Source organism: Anguilla anguilla, chromosome 14 (genome assembly GCF_013347855.1).
Source record: "Anguilla anguilla isolate fAngAng1 chromosome 14, fAngAng1.pri, whole genome shotgun sequence".
NCBI classification, from domain to species: Eukaryota; Metazoa; Chordata; class Actinopteri; order Anguilliformes; family Anguillidae; genus Anguilla; species Anguilla anguilla.
Window position 1 is genome coordinate 20,666,547 of NC_049214.1, and position 19,717 is coordinate 20,686,263.

Genomic DNA, 19,717 nt, shown 5'->3' on the forward strand with positions numbered 1-19,717 from the left:
ACTATACCAGATGGGACCTTTAATAGGTTTTACTGTGCCATAATGAAATCACTTCTGGCAATAATCTACATCAAACTACCTATAAATGTGAGAAACCTATCTAAACCACCATTCAAGCATTTGGGACTCTACCCTAACATGCCACGCCCACTCCCTCTTTCTATCCAAATACAGATACACAGATTATTTTGGTGGTTCAACCAATAAAGATACACAGCGATTTAGTGACTTTGTTGCACACCTATAATCCCCACCCAAATACTTGTGAGAAACTGATCTTAACACCATTCTAGCCTTTGGGAATTCTACCCTGACATTTCAATGAAGTATTAGTTCCTGATTAGAATGATGGCACAATAAACCCCCATGCTATGTGGAGTTTAGAGGGCACTCAGTTGGAGGCTAATAATAACAAAAAAGGGGGAACCAATTGCTTATTTATTTATTTTATGAATACTACTGCAGCATTTAGCTTAAACAATGGTAGTGCAATTTACCCTCCAGCAAACATCATCAAAGGACCTGGAGCATGGCTCAGGTGTGTGAGGAGAAACAGCAGGACACACTGCGAAACACTCCAGTTCAGTTCTGTAAAACACCTACCACCTGTCAGTGTGTCTCAGGTTCCACGGGCTCTGACAAATCAGACAGATATGGACAGAATGGCAGCAGCAGGGTGTTATTAAGCAAAGTAATGGTCCTGAGCCAAGTGAAGAAGCTTTCAGAGTCATTGCTGATATTACATGTACCTAGCAGATGAACACAGGGTGAGGATAATTTCATTAGCAAACATGCTTGAGGATGCACAGTCTCACAAATCCTCCATAAATATGGAGAGAAATGGTGGTGCCACTCCATATGCTATAATAAATGCAGTCGATTCCACTGAAACGATTGATGCCCAGAACTATGTTGTCAAAAAGCCTCCGTAAAAAGATGACGCTGACATGGAGGTCATTGTCCAATGGCTGGTACAAGAAACATGTCTCACCTTTTAAGCTCACTTGTTCTTCTAAAGAGTTTTTCATGTAATTCTTACTTAAAATAACAATTATAATGGTTTCACATGGAAGACTACTTTTTATGTAGTGGTCAGCATATCATTTGGAAGCATGATATACCCAGGGATTCAGTTTTCATTTTTAATTTTCAGCTATGAGTAACAAGAGTTACTTTTTTTTTTTTTTAATGTAAACATTTTTTTCCTTTCCTTTCTTTTTGAGCAGAGAAAAATGTATTTGTGAAGATGAAAAATTCACAATTGCACTCAGCTGTTAAAGTTAAGGAGACATTTTCACTGAAGCCAGGCCTAAGGAGTGATGATTTGTCCCTAAGCGCAAATGGTTGTCATGAATTGGAACACTGGATTGCAGTTCAGACTCGATTTGAGTATGAAAGGTATTGAGTCTCTTTACCTATGTTCACTAGTCAAGCGAGTGATTTCCACTAAAAGGCTGTCAAACTGCATAGGGCTAGGCTGGAAAAGCTTTCTCTTTCAATCCAAATATGTGTTCTCAAAGTAAAAAAAAATTTTTTTAAAAAAAGCTTAATTCACATAGGACTGTATTCTAAATTTTGAAGGCTGTATTATGCAGTATACAAACAGAATGTTGCCAGTTATTTCAAGTAAGCATGATTATGCAAATGATTTTGAATTAGCATTGCTATATATGGTAATTCCAAATAATTAGCATATTCAACTTTTAAACCACTGAAGCAAAGCTGCAGTTCTATAAGAATGAAACATAACTTTTCTAACATACTGCTAACATCTAGTACAATCAAGACTTTGAAGACCATTTGAATAATTTTGGTATGTGTGTCTGTCCTGCCGTAAACTATATAACCATAACAACTTACTCAATTAGTTCACAGCTTGCAGTAGAAATGACATTTTTTGTGGAATGAATGCCAAGGACAGGGGAATTCATAAAAATGTCAATTTCATCAAGCAGTTGCTAAGGAAGTTACTTTAGCAAATTGAAGAGCTTCCGTCTTTCTTTTTTCCAGAATTCCAGGAAAAGACTGTTTCTGAGCAATGTATTTACCTCAAGTTAAACAGCATCTCGTATTGAAGTACTTGAAAGATATATAAATTCAGTGATAAATCATTATCCATGAATCTAATGCATTGCTATAGCAGCAAACAAACAAATATATGCCAATTCAGTTAATGCCAATATTTTGCTTTTTAAATAAGCAGAGTATGTTGTACATACTGTAAATCATATCCCTTACATTATTTCATATATTGTAATATACAGCTATAGAAATGTACAGATGGTCCAGATGGTCAGATAATTATCGTCAATTGAAGAAAAACCAGAAAAGAGAAATTGACACAGCTGGGGCAATTAAAATTCTATTTAAATGCATATAAAATCATTTATCCCCATTACAACAGTGTTCATATTTACATCTAACTGCTGTGATATACTCCCTTTCAAAATGGAAAAACAGTGATGAAAATAAATAAATTTGATTTTAACCATTTGTTTTGCATGATATTTTAACAATTAGTCTACTGAACAGTTACTGTAATGCTATTTCAGTATGCTAATTATTATTTCCATACAGCCTCAAATGCATTGTCTGGATTGTCTGAAACTAGCTAATTTTCTTGCTTCCTGTTTAAATCATTTTTGCATTCCTGGCATAGTGGCAGATTGGAGACGCTAAAGTATAGGTTTATTTCTTACAGACTGACAAATTTGTCGTCTTCTATCATGTTTTTCAATGTATATAGCAATGTAGAATAATACAAATAAAATAACGTTTTCTTTTTATTGAACTGATATGCTGTGACCCTAGGGTGCCCTTTTAATGATATCAACCGCCATCACTTGAGCAAGGATACAGTCCCTTCCTGGAAACAGGATTTTGTGGCGGACCATTTCTCCCATAATGCATCCCACTGACCATATATCCACTGTAGGTACAGGAGAAAAGAAGTTGCAGGCAGAAGTTAGAGGTTAGCAGAAAGAAGACATTTGTTGACAGAGAAGCGACAGAGTGATTTGAATCCAGAAGTTATATTGAAAGAGAATGTATTAGTGAAAAAGACAAAGTACACAAACTATTTTTCTAATCAGGTGCTGTGGAGAGTCTTGAGAGGTATTACTGGTAACAGGAAATCCATACACTCACTGACCCTAAGGACTTGTGTCTATTACTTTGATGTGAATCATATGGCTGCAGTGCCTCACCAAGGTTACCATTCAACTCTAATAAGAACAAAGAACTATAAATCTCTCTAAGCATTACCTGAGAACTCAAATTACACAGATTAAAAGTTTATTAAAAATTTACTCTACATCATACTGTGGAAAGAAACTGTGTGCACGCTTCAAAATAATGTTATTCTACTGCCAAAGAGAAATCAGAAAAGCAATACTTAATTGATTAGGAATAGCAAGTTTATATTTCAGTGGCAAATTGGTGGTAATAACAAAGGAGAGGATAAAGCAGTTAAAATAAAAATTGATAGAAATGGAGAAAAAAAAGATTTTCCATGTAATTTCTGGACAAATATAGAATATATACATTATGGATTCAGTTCTACTGTAGTATGTCACAGTATTTCCTCAACTTTCGACTATATCTCAATATAAACAAGTTAATCATCCAAACCAATCGGCTTTTGTTATGTTGGCAGCATTGGGCATTAAGTTTAAAAAACCGCGAAAACAGTTTACTACAAGCAGAGGGCAACTTATAATGAGGTAGAAGGGAAAAGGCCAGGCATGCTTGTTCGCTGCTGTGAACAACAACTGCAGTCTTACCGTTCTCCTTGTAGCCCATGCCCAGGATAACCTCTGGGGCCCTGTAATACCTCGTCACCACATAGGGGGTCATCATGAAGCTCGTGCCCGCAGTCCTGGCCAAGCCAAAGTCCAGGATTTTCAGTGTACAGTCAGACTTGACCACTATATTGCTCGGTTTCAGGTCCTGTAAGGGGGCAATGGGGAGGCAATCACAGTGGACAGTCATTCTTAAATAATGAGATAATACCTCAGCAGAAGTAACTCATTTTATAGTAACTTGTGTGTCCGGATCGCTAGTGCATGCAGGACAATAAGAAGACCTATTATCTTTTCACATCTCATGTTCATCACAATTTTCAGAAAGTATTCTTGGCTTTTATAAATTCTGTTATAGAACCTACCTACTATAAAGCTAAAGATAACAATTCACAGTAAACATAAGAATCATATACATATAATGGCGTTCAGTATTAGGCGCCTAGTGCTAGACACATATATGTGTGCAGTATGTCTTACTCTGTGAATGATCCCTGCAGAGTGCAGATGTTTGATGCCACACAGCATCTGGTACAGCAGGTAGGACATTCGCTCATGGTCAAGCTCCATCTGAATCACCTGACAAAGGTTGGCATCCATCAACTCCATGACCAGGTATCTGAGAGAGAGAGAGAGAGAGACACAGAGAGACAGAGAGACAGAGGGAGAGGGAGAGACAGGGGTGAGAGGGAGAGATAGAGAGACAGAGAGAGAGAACAGAACAATGGGGCATAAGTGGAAGGAAGGTAATTAAGTAAATTCCTCACAGACACCAGTAAGTATTGTTAAGGTGTTCAGATCCCGTCTTGGCACAGCACTGGATAATTTCTAGACTGTTCCCTGCTGTGTGGCCGGTAATTCTTATTCTTGTGTTCTTCTGTTCCTCCTGGGATGTTATTTGCTTAATTAATACTTGAGCTACACCTGTGTGGTAGATTCTATTTTTGCAAATACTTGTCCTTAATTTACCCAGTTTTTCCCATATTTTTGTTCACTACTTGTATATTCACTGCTAAACTACAGTCAAGTACATGAGCGAAATGAGAGAATGGTTCCCAGAGAATGGTTCTAGGTCCTTTTACATCACTGGATAAAGGTTTCTCGTGGATAAGTCTTTAAAAATGCCTTCTTTATTTTGGCTCGTATGGTGCAACAATGTGAATCTTCACATTATATTGCGCTGTAAGCATTTATTGATCATTGACCTTGTTCACAGTGACAGTACAGAGGCTGCTATCTCGTTATAATGACCTGCCATAAAAAATAAATCTTACGGTGATTACAGCCACGCTGGAACTGTTTTCATAGCGGAACTGGTTCCATTCTCTTTTTTTCACATCAGTTTAACATCAAAATCCCCAAAGCAGCTTTGTGTATGCATTAACAGAATATAAATCTCAATTTGTTATATAAATAGTAAAGGCATTATTTGTATTAAAAATCCCAACCAAACTGCTACAGACTAAATCATTTAAAATATAAAGTGTACTGTGTTGTGAAATAATAATGCCCAGTGTGAAATCTTCTCTAACATTCAAAACATTTTTGCTACAGACTCATCGATTTTGCTAACATCCATGCTTGCAAGGAATTAATTAAGCCGCTGTTGTTCCTAATTACAGGAGAATAACATATAGTAACTCCTAATTACAGGGGATTAACAGGAACTACAGGAAGTACAAACTTAAATGCCTAATGAGAATAAACAGTGAACATTTTAAATGAGCTTATTTAAGTCCACAAAAGGCTAATTATCAATCTGATTTTTGTATATTGGATTGGAGAGATAAATAGGCAGAAAACAAACTAATGTGTTCACCATAGCATTTTCTATGGTGCTGTAATTTATGCAGTGATAGAAAGAACCACTGAAAATGTAGCCAGACAGACAACATTTGGTGATATGGACTAGTCTCAAATAAACTGTATGGCTTCTACCAAAGGTATTGATTAGTACTAGATTTGTGGGGCTAATCTGGCTGTTTGTAAAATAAAGTAAATCGTCTTTGATGTATTCAGGCAACTAACAATTTAGCTTTTAGTTGACGAACAATGATATGAAAAAAGCAATGATATGAAAAGTCTACCATCACATAATACCGAAAACATATTTTAGCAAAAGATATAATTTGATGGTGATGTATTGCTGTATGCATGAAATAATATTAAGGCTGCAGTTCCTCTGTGAATTCATTGTAATTTTCATGTTATGATAGAAGGAAAATTGTTTTAATAAATACCTCTACAACAGTTCATACAAACAAACAATAATACTTTCAACCTTTAATAAGAAATTATTAACTTATGTATACAACAGAATAAAAATGTAATAACCTAGTTTACATTGCCATATTGGACTCTCCATAAATAAACATTTAGTGATATTTATTCTCCCAAACAACTGCTAGTGTTTCATTGTCCAAACAGTGTTCAATCCGTGTCTGAAGAGAACAATCGTGTGCATATGAGAGACAATGGATACAAAAATCAGTCAGTTTTAAACTATACATAAATAGCTGGAAACAGCTTTCTTTGCAAGCCTTCTTAGTTAACTATGACATGTTCATACTGTATTGATGTTGGAAAAAGCAAATTAGCTGCCTTGTTTCTTTATTGTCCTCCCTGCAAAAATTGGTCTGCAAGTCTGAGCAAGTCATAATTTAAAAACTGCTACTTTGATTAGCCTTTTTGGCCTTCTGATTTATGTCAATTTGGGCCATTTTTGCTTTGTAGTTTGTCCATTCTTCATCTGTGACCTATAAAGCTATGTACATATATTTTACCATGGGTGTTCTCCCTCCAAACAGCGCTGATTGAAGCACACAGAAATATTTTATATAAGATATGTTTCTTTACCCTCCTATTATATTGGGGGCCAATGTTTACAATGCCAATGTCTCTAAAAACATGGTTAACATACTTTTTTCAGCTAGATTTTTCATGACATTTCCTAACTTTATGGGGAAAACATGGCAAACATGACATTAACTCAAAAACTTATTTTCAATGTCCTGTACACATCGGTGTTGTTGGGGTCACTTTGACCCCAAGCTCTATTGTTATATAAAACCATCCTTTTGATCTTGTTTTTGTTGTGTTGGCTGATACTGAGGGCATTTTCACATTCATTTGTGTGTGTGTGGGTGTGTGTGTGTGTGCGCTGCGTTAAACAAAATTTTTCATTTTGTTTAACACAGCATCAGGCTTAGGAACCTTTCATAGTCATTGCGAAAAATGTGTACAATTAATACAAAAATAAACATATTCTGCAAAAAAGATCCAGAACAAAAGCAAAAACACACCTGTAAAAGGAAACTATTATAGGATGACGCAACCTGAAAGAATATACAGTATATGCCTGAGATGCAAGATTGAAAACCAAGCACATATTCCCAGAAGAATGTCACATGACCTTGTTCTGCTGTATAAATAATAAATAGACTGATGAAACAGTCACATCAGCTCTTGAACATGTTTATAATCTGCTAGTATTTTGCATTTGGTGTTATACTTACACATCCTGGAAGTCCTCTAAAGATTTCTGTGGTGTAAAAACATTTAATAAGCTGATTATCTGAAATGAGAAAGAGAAATTGAGGATAAAGTTTCATGTTAGATATGTGTAGTGTAACAAAAAATCTTTAAAAATCCCTACAAACACGCATCATTCTTTCAAACTCTTCTGTTAAACAAACTTCTCTTCTGTTAAATATCACATTGTTAGAGTAACAATATCTAGATTACATGAATCGTCAAGCCTGAAGAGGCACGTTTTAAGTTGCTTTCTGGAGTTGGAAAGTGATTCAATACATCTAAGGTGTGGGTGAGAGTGTCCCAGAGCTTGTTCTGCAGCTGAATGATCGATCACCCATAAAGCTCAATATCGATGGGAGGTTGTTCCTCAAAGTCTCTTGGAGAAACATTGTCAGGTCATATCAGACTTCGGCCCAGGTAAACATCCAACCAGTTGAAACACTCACTGCTTCCTTACACTAACTTACTGGACTATCAATGGCTAAGAATAGCAAATTCCAATTTACTACACAAATACTAAGCTGCAGATACAAGGCCAGCAATAATGGCCTCTACATATTTCCATGCTGAGCTGAGTTGTAAAAAGTTTAACAATGTCTCCACAGCACGACTCTGCTCAATAAACCCAATCTTACATCAAATACTGTGCTAGCCCCAGTTAATCTGGGAACCAGGAGCGGTGCTATGCATAAACAACAGAGACAATGACAATAACAAGTCATGTGGCTAGAGAATGTGGCATCATTTTAGTCAAGTTAATATGAATGTTAGCTATGATCATTATTGTCACTGACTTGTCACTGAATATTATATATAAAGTTTATTTTTATGTATAAGTCATCTATTTCTTCTTTATTCTTCTCCTTTTTATTATTATTATTATTATTATTATTATCATTATTATTATTATCCAATATTTATGATATTACATAAATACAATACAGTCTATGAAAGACCATCTTCAGCCCCTGGAAAACCAGCAAACAAAAAGCTGCTGATGTTCACACTAAAATAATAAAAACAGGCCACTTAAGAGCCTCACACACAGCGGGGGCCCCTGTCAGGCAGAATGCAGGCAGAGTGATGCCTGCAGTAATTCAGTGGCTTTCTTCTCCTTGAGTCTTTACGGCGACTCATAATCACACAAGCCACGCCATAAACCCCAGAGCAGATAACTCAGTGGGCACGCCGGAGGAAGCTGCACGGCTACAGCCACAGAAGAGATAACATGATCCCCGTCTCACAAGCGGAGGAACGGGGGGGGGGGGGGCTCGGCTCTGGGTTGGGAATGACCCTGCTCAAGGACACTGCTGATGGAGGGGGTAGAGAGAGGGGGGAGAGAGAGAGAGAAATACTGCAACGGGGGGGACGAAGGAATCGCAGCAGTAAAAATTTCAGATCCGTGGAATAGCTTGCTGTCTGTCTGCTACCACTGCATGGTAATTACCTCAGTTTTACAGTTTAAATCAATTTCTTCATTCAGTTTGGAGCATGTGGACAGGGAAACAGTCAATATTGAGCTTTATAAATTAATGTTTGAAGAGATGTTTGAATAGATTTGTTGTATAATGCAAGTATATTCTAATATAATAGCAATTATATAGAGGTATTTTTCATAAATAAATTGAATATACTTACAGTATAAGCAAATCATATTGTGATTCAATAACAGTGGTTCTATTTCACAGTTTAAAGTGTATTTAATCATCTTTATGTCTTTCAATGTGCATGTCTCTTGGACGTTTCTATTTTAGCTTTCAGGAGACGCTGGGCATGTCAATCATACACCAATGACTCTTACAAGGTACATTTATGAAATCTTTATAAAGGCATACCAAAATTACTGCATATCCCTCAAGGCCTTTCAAGTGCATAAAGGCAACTGCAAGCCTTTATTCCACAGGCCTCTTACTGACAGATGAAGTACTCACATTTTTGTGATTGACGCATTTCATAAGAACCAGCTCCCTGTAAGCTCGCTTGGCGTGAGTCTGGTTCTGAAAAGGTCTGCTGAGCTTCTTGATAGCCACATTTCTGTCAAGGACGGCATCGTATCCAGCACTGCAGAAAGAGAAGACAAAGCGTATGAACAATTAATGCTAACATGCCTTATGTTGATAATACTAAACGCTAAATAGACAAACAAGTGCATGTTGGGCTTTGGTGTAGTGGAGCATCGCAAGCAGGCTAAATGATGTTTGCACCTATGGAGCTGTTTGTATCCCTTTTTTATCCCTAGAATGGGGGCTGGGTCAGTCTTTTTGGGTTGTGTATTGGCATGAGCCACATAATCCATGTGCTCACCAATTACTCTTGACTTGCACAGTACATATTCAAGCCAACTCTTGACGTATCAACAGGCTTTGACAGAATACCATGGCTACAATGGGTCACGATAACTTTTTCAGTCAATAATTTTATGTCATTTGTGATTTGGCATTAATGACATATCAATGCTACTCTTTGAAAAACCAAATCAGTATGGAAGACAATTCCTTGACATTGTCACTGAAACCAGCCTCAAGAGTTGGCATGTGCTTTCTCTCCGCCTCATTTTACATGATTCGATCCCTGTCTTTCAGAAGTTTTGAGTGTAGAGCGAGGGATGCTACAAGTATGAATGGCTAGTATTATCAGAACGTAAAAATTTAGTTAATATTGTACTGGGGGCATAATAGACAATTAAATTAGAGAGTGTGATTTTGCAAGAACACCCGCCCATTTAAAAGGGCTGGGGAGTACCGACCAGTGCAAGGCTATGCTTTTGCAACTCCCACAAACCTGAACACCCCCTTTAACCACCCACCCCCCCTCTCCCCCACTTTCCACCCCTGACACCAGCGCTCAGTGCTGCAGCTGCTCACATTGTTAAAATGACAAAATGTCTTCACTAACATGTCTCTTATTTACAGTTTATTTTCTTCTGCAGCAATTGCAGTTCACATAGAATTTACAACAGTCTCATTGATCAAAACCACCATTCCCGCTGATTGGGTAGCAAAGATAAGTAATCTGGGGCAGGGGAAGGGGATACTTTAGTTCATTTTTATTAATGCAGCCCTGAGTAAAATCAATAAAAATAGTCAAAAACCTACAAACATCCAATATTTGACATGTCTCATTTGTTATTTCATTTCTTATTCAAGAGCTAAGGGTTTTCACAATTTTCATCTGAAACATTGATTCAAACTGCAGTTACAGAAGATTGAAGTAAACTGCTGCTTTGCTCCAAATCAAGATTTAAATTATTATATCACCGCCATGAAACCCAATACATGAAAACAAGCTATTCAGCAAGGACCATGTACATCCAATAAAGCTTGAGCATACATTTTATATGTGTCTGTTCCTGTTCAGTATTGATTTTCTTTTTTAAAATGCATTTTATTATAAATCAGACTGCATTTTAAATGTCGAACATGTTTATTCTTCAGCAATGACATTATATCTTCAGTAATTTATATGCTGTGAGGACGGGAGGTTGAGAACATCTGACTCATCAGCTGTCATTAAGTGACACCAAATAAAAGCTTCTTTTTGGAATCTGTCAAGGCTGTGGTGACATGTCCACGGTTATTAACACTGCAGTAATGGGCCCGTCTGCACTCCTTTTCAAAGGGCTTTGTGTCGGCTTCTGGATTCTTGAGATTTAAAAACTTGAGTTAAAGTTTTCAGCCAGATGCTGACACTTTATTTTTAAGGTCAGAGGAAAATTTGTCCACAATTCTGTAAAGAGCTCTGCATTGGGTGTATTTACAAGAAATCGCAGAAATGTCCATAACAGTGAATATTTTCAGCAATACAAACACACCACTCCACCACATAAATTCATCTTTAAAAGGCCCGTTTTCATTACAAACAGCAGGCAGGCATAACAGTATATACATATCACAGATATAGTGACTGCTGGCTTTATTCGGCCTTATAAAATTGTAGAAATCAGGAGCTGTGGGATAGGCATCCAGCTGAAGCACTGGACTTTGGGGAAATAATGTCCAGAGCCCACAATCAATACAGTAGCACGCCTGTTCTGACTCAACAAGCAGCTCATAATTAGCAGCAGTCTCTCTTGGGCAAACAGGGATTTGGTCGGCAGGGCACACGTCATCTCTTCACACAAGAGTGACTCCTCTGGTTGACTGTGTGTCTGCGGTTTGTCTGCAGTAATACAGTTTGTTCTGTCTTATGCTTTAATTCCACTGCTCAGCCGCTGAATTAATTGCAGGCTTTGGCAGATTATGCACCATTCCAAAACATTTGAGGACATACAGCACAGCCTTTGGTTGAAAGGTGACTAAAACTTTTTTTTTTTTTAACTTTTTCTTGGCATTATTCCTGAATTCCACAACTGAAATGCATAAGTACACATTTAAAAAACAAAGAAAAGTACCATATCAAAGTAACTAGAATGTTCACTATTGATGCTTTTTTTTACACAAAATAGCCAGCAGAGAGAGAAACTTTATAAATTATAAAATTATGAAGCCAGAAATGTCATTAACTACAACAGAAAACCATTGCACTTTCCCCAAGTTAGCAACAGGTTTGGGATTGTGTTTAAATATCTGCACCATCTTTATACATTTGTTCTGCTGCATTGTTACAACAGCTAATTTGGCTTCTTAGTCTGGTATTGCTAATCAAACAGCTTATTCACTGCTCTCCGTGTAATGTCACTGCAATATCCACGCATGGAAAATCTGAATCTGTGAAGTTGCTGTGAAGTAGCATGCAGTTTGATCCAGAATCAGAATCATCCAACCGTGCCTGTCAATGTGTTTGGGAGAGATTGCATGTAGATATTTTTATTGTTATTTGTGAGACAGGTCCTGCCACTAGCTATTGCACAGGTGTCTCTATGTAATTGATACAGGAGCATACATTCCTTAGTGACACGTTAGAAGCAGCACAAAGCTTGAGTATGTGTGCTAAAAGGAGGTAAAAACTTCCCTCTAGCTGAATAGAACTTTTCTTTTGTTTCCATTGTGGCAAATCTTAACACTATCTTGGTAGACAGACTTTTTCAGAGCGTGGAGACAAAGAAATAAAAACATGCTCAATAGATTTTTACATTAACAAGCAGTGCCTGAAAAAATGTGTTTTGCAATCCCATGATGTTATTAAATTATTCGCATATAACATACCCGGCAGAATTACGCATGTGGTCCAATGTATTAATAAGATGATGCTCAAAATAGTAAAATAATGAAATATTACCCAATAATCTTTACTATATGAAATTGGTCAACAAGGTTTCTGAGTATATACCACTCATATATTAAATATATAATCACATTAGATGATATTGATATACCCAATCTATTTATTTACAGTGCAGAAAAATCCTGTGTGGCTTAAATGGTCTTTACGGTAAGATTCAATTAGTATGATGACAAAATTAAATATGGTGTTAAATGCATATAATAGAAACTGCAAGGATCAGACTACTGCACGATACCTGACTGTACTGTATAATTACAGAATCCCACAGAGCAAGAAACCTGCATCCCACAAACAGGTGGTAGCACCTAGTAATATTGATTTACTACAAGAGCAATGTCAACCTACGTCATGGCATTCACATGTTGTCCAACAATGATCCATAAGATTAGTTCTACCTTGAACCACATTATCATTCTCATCGTATAACGCAGTTTATTTGCATATACTGTGGATGCATATTATTCATATTTCATTTTGACATATACCAAGCCTTACATATCAACACAACACAGATCTTGGCACAGCGATAAAAACTAGGTAATTTTGCTGGTTCTGTTACATGTGTTTCACTCATAGCAATCCAGACAAATGAGGACCTCCAAAAATCAGAGGGCATCTGGGAGTCGTACATAAGTATAATGGGGAGAGTGGTACTGTAATGGTTTTGCCGTAAGACTGCGCAGCTGGACCCTCAATGCTTTATAAAAGGCTGCCGGAAGCGTCGGTTAATCATCTGAATGCTGGAGCGGTGGCTGTGTTTTGCAGACCACTGTGTCCTGAAGGTTTATGGCCCTAGCAGTCATGGTTATTCAAGATGCACCATTTCAGTGTTGTTTTTTGGGGGGTCTGTATGTTGTAAAATGAAGGGAGGCCAGGTGTTGTGAAAGCAATGGTGAAGTCAAACGCTCAGTGTGATGGTGCCCTCTGGTTACAGTCACAGGCCCCTTTAAAACCAACAGATGAACATCAACCTGGGTTGCAGGCCCTCCAGACATCAAAGTCATACTGTCATCCTGCTGTGTCATCTAGCGGGACAGAGTGACAGAAAACTGTTTGCTATGAAAACATAACAACTCTGACAAGAGCCATAGTGACTCAAATTTGCTATCTGACCATTTTCACACAACGTCTTTGTATGCAAAAGGTTCTGCCACATCCCATAGGTGATTATGTTACAACTGCAGCTCTCAAACAAAAAAACACAGAATCTGGGAATCAACGAAGGCTGTGGACAGGAATTGGCATTGGGAGGTTTACTGAAAATCAAAAATTGTCTCTGACGCACCCCTCCCTCACAATGCAATCCTTTGAGCTCACCACTGAAAATCTGATCTATATGTGTGGGACAGTGGAGATAAAGATCATTCTACAGCAATTGCTGATGAGGTCAACACCGTACAGAATGCCAAAGGGAAATGTACTCATGGGGATGTGTGCACTGAACAGTGCTGCAGCATGTGACTGCAGTGGCAAACAAACAATGCCACAATGCATAATAAAATATTGCTTGCGTTGTAAATATAGTGAACACCAGTACATAATAACTATTTGGAGAATTTGTGTTAATCCAAACATTTTGCATTTAACAATAAGTCCTTTTTCCCTTACTTTTGTGGGAAATTATTTCAGATGCATTCAGGCACCAAATCAAGTGTTCCTTCATCAATCAAGTGAACTTGGATTCATTTTTTTTTGAAGGAATGTCTCAGCAAATATATTACATATCCTTTTTCACAAGGAGGTACTTATAGATGGAAAAAAACATAAATTCCAATGTAACTGCTGCTTATCCCAATACAACCAAAACAAATGAGAATATTCTAGAAGCAAATTTGTGAGTTATACTTATGGTATTACACAATGCCAATTGCATGTGCTATTCAAATGAACTTGTACAACAGTAACTGCAGGGACAAAATGGATGTCCTAGCAATTTGGCTATTGCACTAGAAGCACTCTGGTTCTGACAACTGCTGGTCTTCGTACAAAGCATATCTGGGTGTGAAATAGTGGAAAGTATAGAGTACTGCCTTTCAAAACCCCTCTTACCTGCCAGTACTCAACATCAAGTATATCAAGGAAGAGAAACTGCCAACATTTCTCAAAATATTTTTACATAGTTTGACCATGAGAAGATCTGCAAATGGCTATACCCATTAGAGATGGGTCATTGTTCTCTACAAGGTGACAAGCTGATTTGTCCTTGCAGTTACTTGAGTAATCTTTTCTTGGCAAGGGGGCTGCCGAAAGCTCATTTTACAGTAGCGGTTTAGACCGGTTTAAAGATATTGCAGAGCATTTTCTCTTTAAGACACACAGAACACCAGGACAGGAAAAAGTGAATGAGTACCTGACAGCTGTCCATCTCCTTTCCAATAATTATCAGGCTTGCATACACTGATAGGCTACAGAAAATATTTGATAAATGTTTTATTTAGCTATTCTGGGAAATGAAGACATAAAAATATATGATGCTGGGCTACATCTTAGAAAATCATGGACTAAGACTGCAAAACATTTAGCCTTACTATAGGTATAAAATTTTGTGTTTCTTTTGTGTCTCTCAAGGGGATGGAGGACAACAACCATAAATTAAATTGAACCATGTCTGACATTTGTTGTTCCAAACCCAAACAATTAAAAAAGAGAAAGGAAGATAATTAAGAACACAAATGTGCGATGCTCTAAGGAAAAAATGTGTGAGCCTCCTGCACTATAAGCAATCTTATCATGTAAGCTACACATGCACAGGCAATTTGTTTTGGCCTACAAAGAATACATGTGTGTTTTGCGAGACATATTGCAGGCTAACATATCATATTCTGAACTACTTCACATCTATAAGCCTGCCTCTCGAATAGCCAAGAATAAACAGTGGTGCGTTAATGCAATGCAAAGCCTCTTTGCGCTGTTAGTCTTCATAAAGGCAATTGCTTTAAAAGGAAATATGATTATTAATCACAAGAAAGTTGACAAAAAATTCCCATTTTTCTGATTGCAAATTAAAAATCTGTGGGCAAGTATTCATTTATTTCAACAAATGGCCCCACCCCTAATACCAATCTATCATTTGCATTAGCTACTACATGAGGTCTGCTACCAAGATAGAAGCATTATTATATCAATAACTAACAGCATTATTCATGATTGAATTGCATTTCTGCAATTATCACCATTTTAAAATGGGATGGGTGCTCAGGATATTCCTGCATACATAACAATTTTAATCTGAATCACGTGCATAGATTAGATTGATCAGCAGTCTTGCCTCCCTGTACAATAACTCCTACTGGGTTTTTACAGTACACATCTACTGCAATGGTGACTGAGCTGAGCCAAGGAAAAGCCATTTCCAATCCTGCAGCACTTTATATTGTATTTTCCTAAATCTGATAATGGCCCACAAACGTAATAATGGACAAATCCTTTTTTGATAGACAACTTTATTGTGAGATAAAACATGCAGGACTTTGAGGACATTCAGTCTAATCCCTTATTATGCATGCTAAAATGGAACACATGCTAGTACATATGCACACACACGCACACACACACACACACACACACAAACGCGCAAACACACACACGGCATGGTCATTTTTATTCAGTGTGTGTGACCACAGGAACAATAGAAATTCTAGAGTAATCAGAACCAGTTTCCTACAGAGATCTTGCAAATGATGACAATCTAAAACACCAAAACCAACAGATAAGATGGAGGTCATAAGTTAAGACTCCTACACCTATAACATACTGAGCCTATGACATTGGCATACTCTCTTCAGCTGAGAAAATCGAACAATTTATTGGGTGTAAGTTAATGCTAACCTACTGGCACTCCAAGTTAATATAGTGCTGATTTTATGAATGTAATTTCTCTATTTGGTATCATAAAGTACAAATAAATGTGGCTTAGTCCCTCAGTAGGTTTAGCCACTACTCAGAGAAGCAGTGATACATCTGTGGATCCTCTGATCTGTGCTGTTTATCCCAGGTCTTTATCTACAGTATGTCCTATTGTTGGTTTTCAGGCAAAGATCTCAGAATTACATAATAGATTGCATAATAATGTTGATATTTTTTTCAGGATATCATTTGGCATTAGCCCCAGGCACTCAACATATTCTATTATTCTCAGCCTCAAGTCAGCTAAATGCACTTTCACTAAATGCAGCAATGGCAAGGATTCAGGAGGTACTAGACACAGAGACAAGAGATCCGAGTATGCCATTTTATGAATTTTCAAGAACCAGTTTAAAAACCAGCAGTTGCGCTATTGTTAATTTTAGATGACCTGTCACACAATGTATGTTGGACAGTGCATTTCCTCAATATTAGATCAAAAATGCACCAATAAGAGAAACTTTTGATATAAAAAAACAAGGTTAAAGTATCCTGAAAGGCTAAAAGCGTCCGTTTATTTCCAGCCTCTGCCTAGTGTTGGGATTGCTTCAAAAAGACATGCAGCGCTTGACACGGAGCATGAAAGCATTTTTCAGGCAGTTCAGACTGGTACTGTTGCTGCATGGGGGAGCACAAGACCCAGCAGGAGAGAACGAAACAGAAATGAGATCAGCTCTCTACCTTTTGACATACTACCTCGATCCCTCTCTCAAACATGCTCTGCCCTTGCGCTAACAGCCCTCTCCTTCTCCGGACGGCCTGCAAATTTACTCAATCACGCTGGAAATGTGGAGCGGGGAGAGGGGGGAGGTTAATCCCAGTCATATTTCACTTCTAGACACGACAGGCTTTTCAAAGGAAATGACGGAGGCACGTATTGCAGAGGGCTGTGGGTTAGACGAGGCAGCCGCATTGACAGCATGTCAAAAGAGAACATCTGCAGATCTCGTTGCCATTTTGTGAAGAGAAGCACGTCCTTCACAGTTTGGGGTTTGGGGGGAGCTCATTGTTCTAGCTTGTCTGACTGAGCTCTCAGAAGGGACGTAGGTGAACGGATGTAGATTTGTTTGAGACAAATAAGCTTTAAAAATGTCATCACAGTGCCTGTAAATTAGCCTGTCTCGCTCCACTTTGCATGTCCCATTTATCTTTTGACAAAGGGAAAATAAATGGCTGCCTAACCCAAAAAAAACTGCCACTTTGTCTTTCAGAGACAAATACAGAATAAATAGTCTCTTTTTCATCTGTTGAATTGCAGAGAGAAAGTACAACAAGTTCTTGTCTTATATAAGTCATCATTTTTGCACATGAAAAATGTATGTTTCAAATCAACATAGGCAGAACAGTACTCTAATACAGTACATTTGGTTCAGTTTGAAGCTGAACCGACATCTGTGTATGCAGTAATGTATGTTTTATGTCCCGATACTTTTGCCAATGATGACATGTTGAAAATGCTAAAATTATGGCACTACATTCCCTCTTTTTTAAATGGTGGTTGCTCCTGCGAATTGTGTTCAAAATTAAGGACACCCTTAGGACCCTTGAAATGGGTATTCCATGGGATGACAATTGATAACTAATGTATATACAGTATATGCATCACTTTATTTTCTTTATTTGGAAAGAAAATGCCATTCATATTTATTGTGGAATGCCAGTATTCACTATCAGTATTCACTACATTCCCTACTCTAGTTTCCCTAGGTCATCATTGAAAAAAATTGGTTTAATTGTGAAATAATTACCGCTCTGCTTATACTTTAATGTTGGTAACAACAACATATGCCTGTTTTTGTAACTTGCAGTTTCTGAAAGAGAAATTTCTGTATTTTGTATTTCAATTTATCGCATGACATTTTGTACGTTTGAGGAAGATCAGTATTCAGAGTAAGGATTATGCTGTATAAGGATTAATACTCACCATACTATTCCCTGAGCCCCAGATCCAATAGGTTTTAGATTCTGGTACCGTTTGAGAACTGTGAAGGTAGAATCTCCTACTTCCACACTGTAGAACTGGTTGTCCACTTTGCTTTTGCTCATATTGTAATGCTTGGCGATATACGACACATCCACTTGTTTACCAAACCCCTGTGGAAAAAAGCAGAATTTGACTTTAGACATTTTATATCAGTATATCAGTTACCTTAGACATCTCCATTGATTTCTTTTCTCACAACAATTTAATCCAATATCTCTTGACTATGGATGCTATTCTGGAGACTGGTTCAATGTTTTTGAAATAATTCATGGCTGACTGTGATAATCTGCAAAAGCACTTTATCGGCTCGTTAAGAAGTGATGGCACAGCTGATGAGATTATCAAACCTGGAAAAAAAGCTGGAGGAAATCAAACTAAGAAAGCACACCAGCATGCCCCTGTTCTAAGGCGGATTCATTTGTGGTGACTGTATGGGGTCACAGCTATGAATATCTGCTGCCAGTAGACTATATACTAAAATCTTTCTGAACATTGTCTGAAGATTAACCAAAATCAAGTCATTACCTGGGCAAATCACTTCTCTAGCTTATTAGAAGTGCCCGTAGGACACTCTGAGCTATTAAATCATATTACAGCTTTTGTGATTGATCAATTAAAGACACTCATTCCAAACCTTTATTCAATATCGCTCCATACTATGTTCAGTGAAGCTGCAGCCCACACTATATTTTTCTATAAACATACTGCGGCAGGCTGGAGCCACGCCTACCTGCTGAGTGGGCAAAGGTGGGAAGGGTGAAGATTATCATTTATTTGTTCAAGTCTCTTTCTCTCTCTGTCTCTCATCATCTTTCTCTCTAAATAAATAAATAAATAAATAAATAAAAAGCCAAAAATTGCCGATGCTCACTGCGACCAGCAATTGGGTCCCCCCCCCCCCCCCCCCCCCCCCCCCCGGGACTCTGACACATACTCAGAATGTTTCTGACAGATGCTCTCCACAATACCCTAACACAGAGAAAATATGTTTATATGAAAGGTACTGTGAGCAAGTGAGTGTGTTTTATAAGCTAGCAGCCTGGAACTAAATGGGAACACTGCGCCACACAACTGGCTCATCAATCTTTATTGAATAGCACAAAATAACTGGTTTCTCTAAGTCAAACGCATTTTGTGTAGCGACACGTGTCAGATGGCAGATGGTGCCGAGGTTTCAGAAAATTGAGAAAAGGACAAAGGTATGTGTTAACAAATCTACTTTGTAGCCCACCGGAGCTTGCACTTTCTATCCTAATTCCAAAGGAGATTTATG

The 19,717-nt window shown here is 37.7% G+C and overlaps 1 protein-coding gene across 9 annotated transcripts in view; it reads right to left on the bottom strand.

The window, feature by feature from the left end:
* The window catches only part of mapk10 (mitogen-activated protein kinase 10), a 70,570-nt gene that overhangs the window by 21,608 nt on the left and 29,245 nt on the right, over positions 1–19,717 (bottom strand). For 7 of the 9 annotated variants that reach the window (XM_035391272.1, XM_035391279.1, XM_035391278.1 and 4 more), the window contains exons 3-8: positions 18,385–18,554; positions 9,266–9,395; positions 7,316–7,374; positions 4,281–4,419; positions 3,783–3,948; positions 2,858–2,929 (exon numbers count right to left, since the gene is read on the bottom strand). In XM_035391272.1, coding sequence (XP_035247163.1) covers positions 2,858–2,929; positions 3,783–3,948; positions 4,281–4,419; positions 7,316–7,374; positions 9,266–9,395; positions 18,385–18,554 — 736 coding nt within the window. The remainder of the gene's footprint in view (positions 1–2,857; positions 2,930–3,782; positions 3,949–4,280; positions 4,420–7,315; positions 7,375–9,265; positions 9,396–18,384; positions 18,555–19,717) is intronic. The other 2 variants (XM_035391276.1, XM_035391273.1) reach the window with 1 other exon arrangement.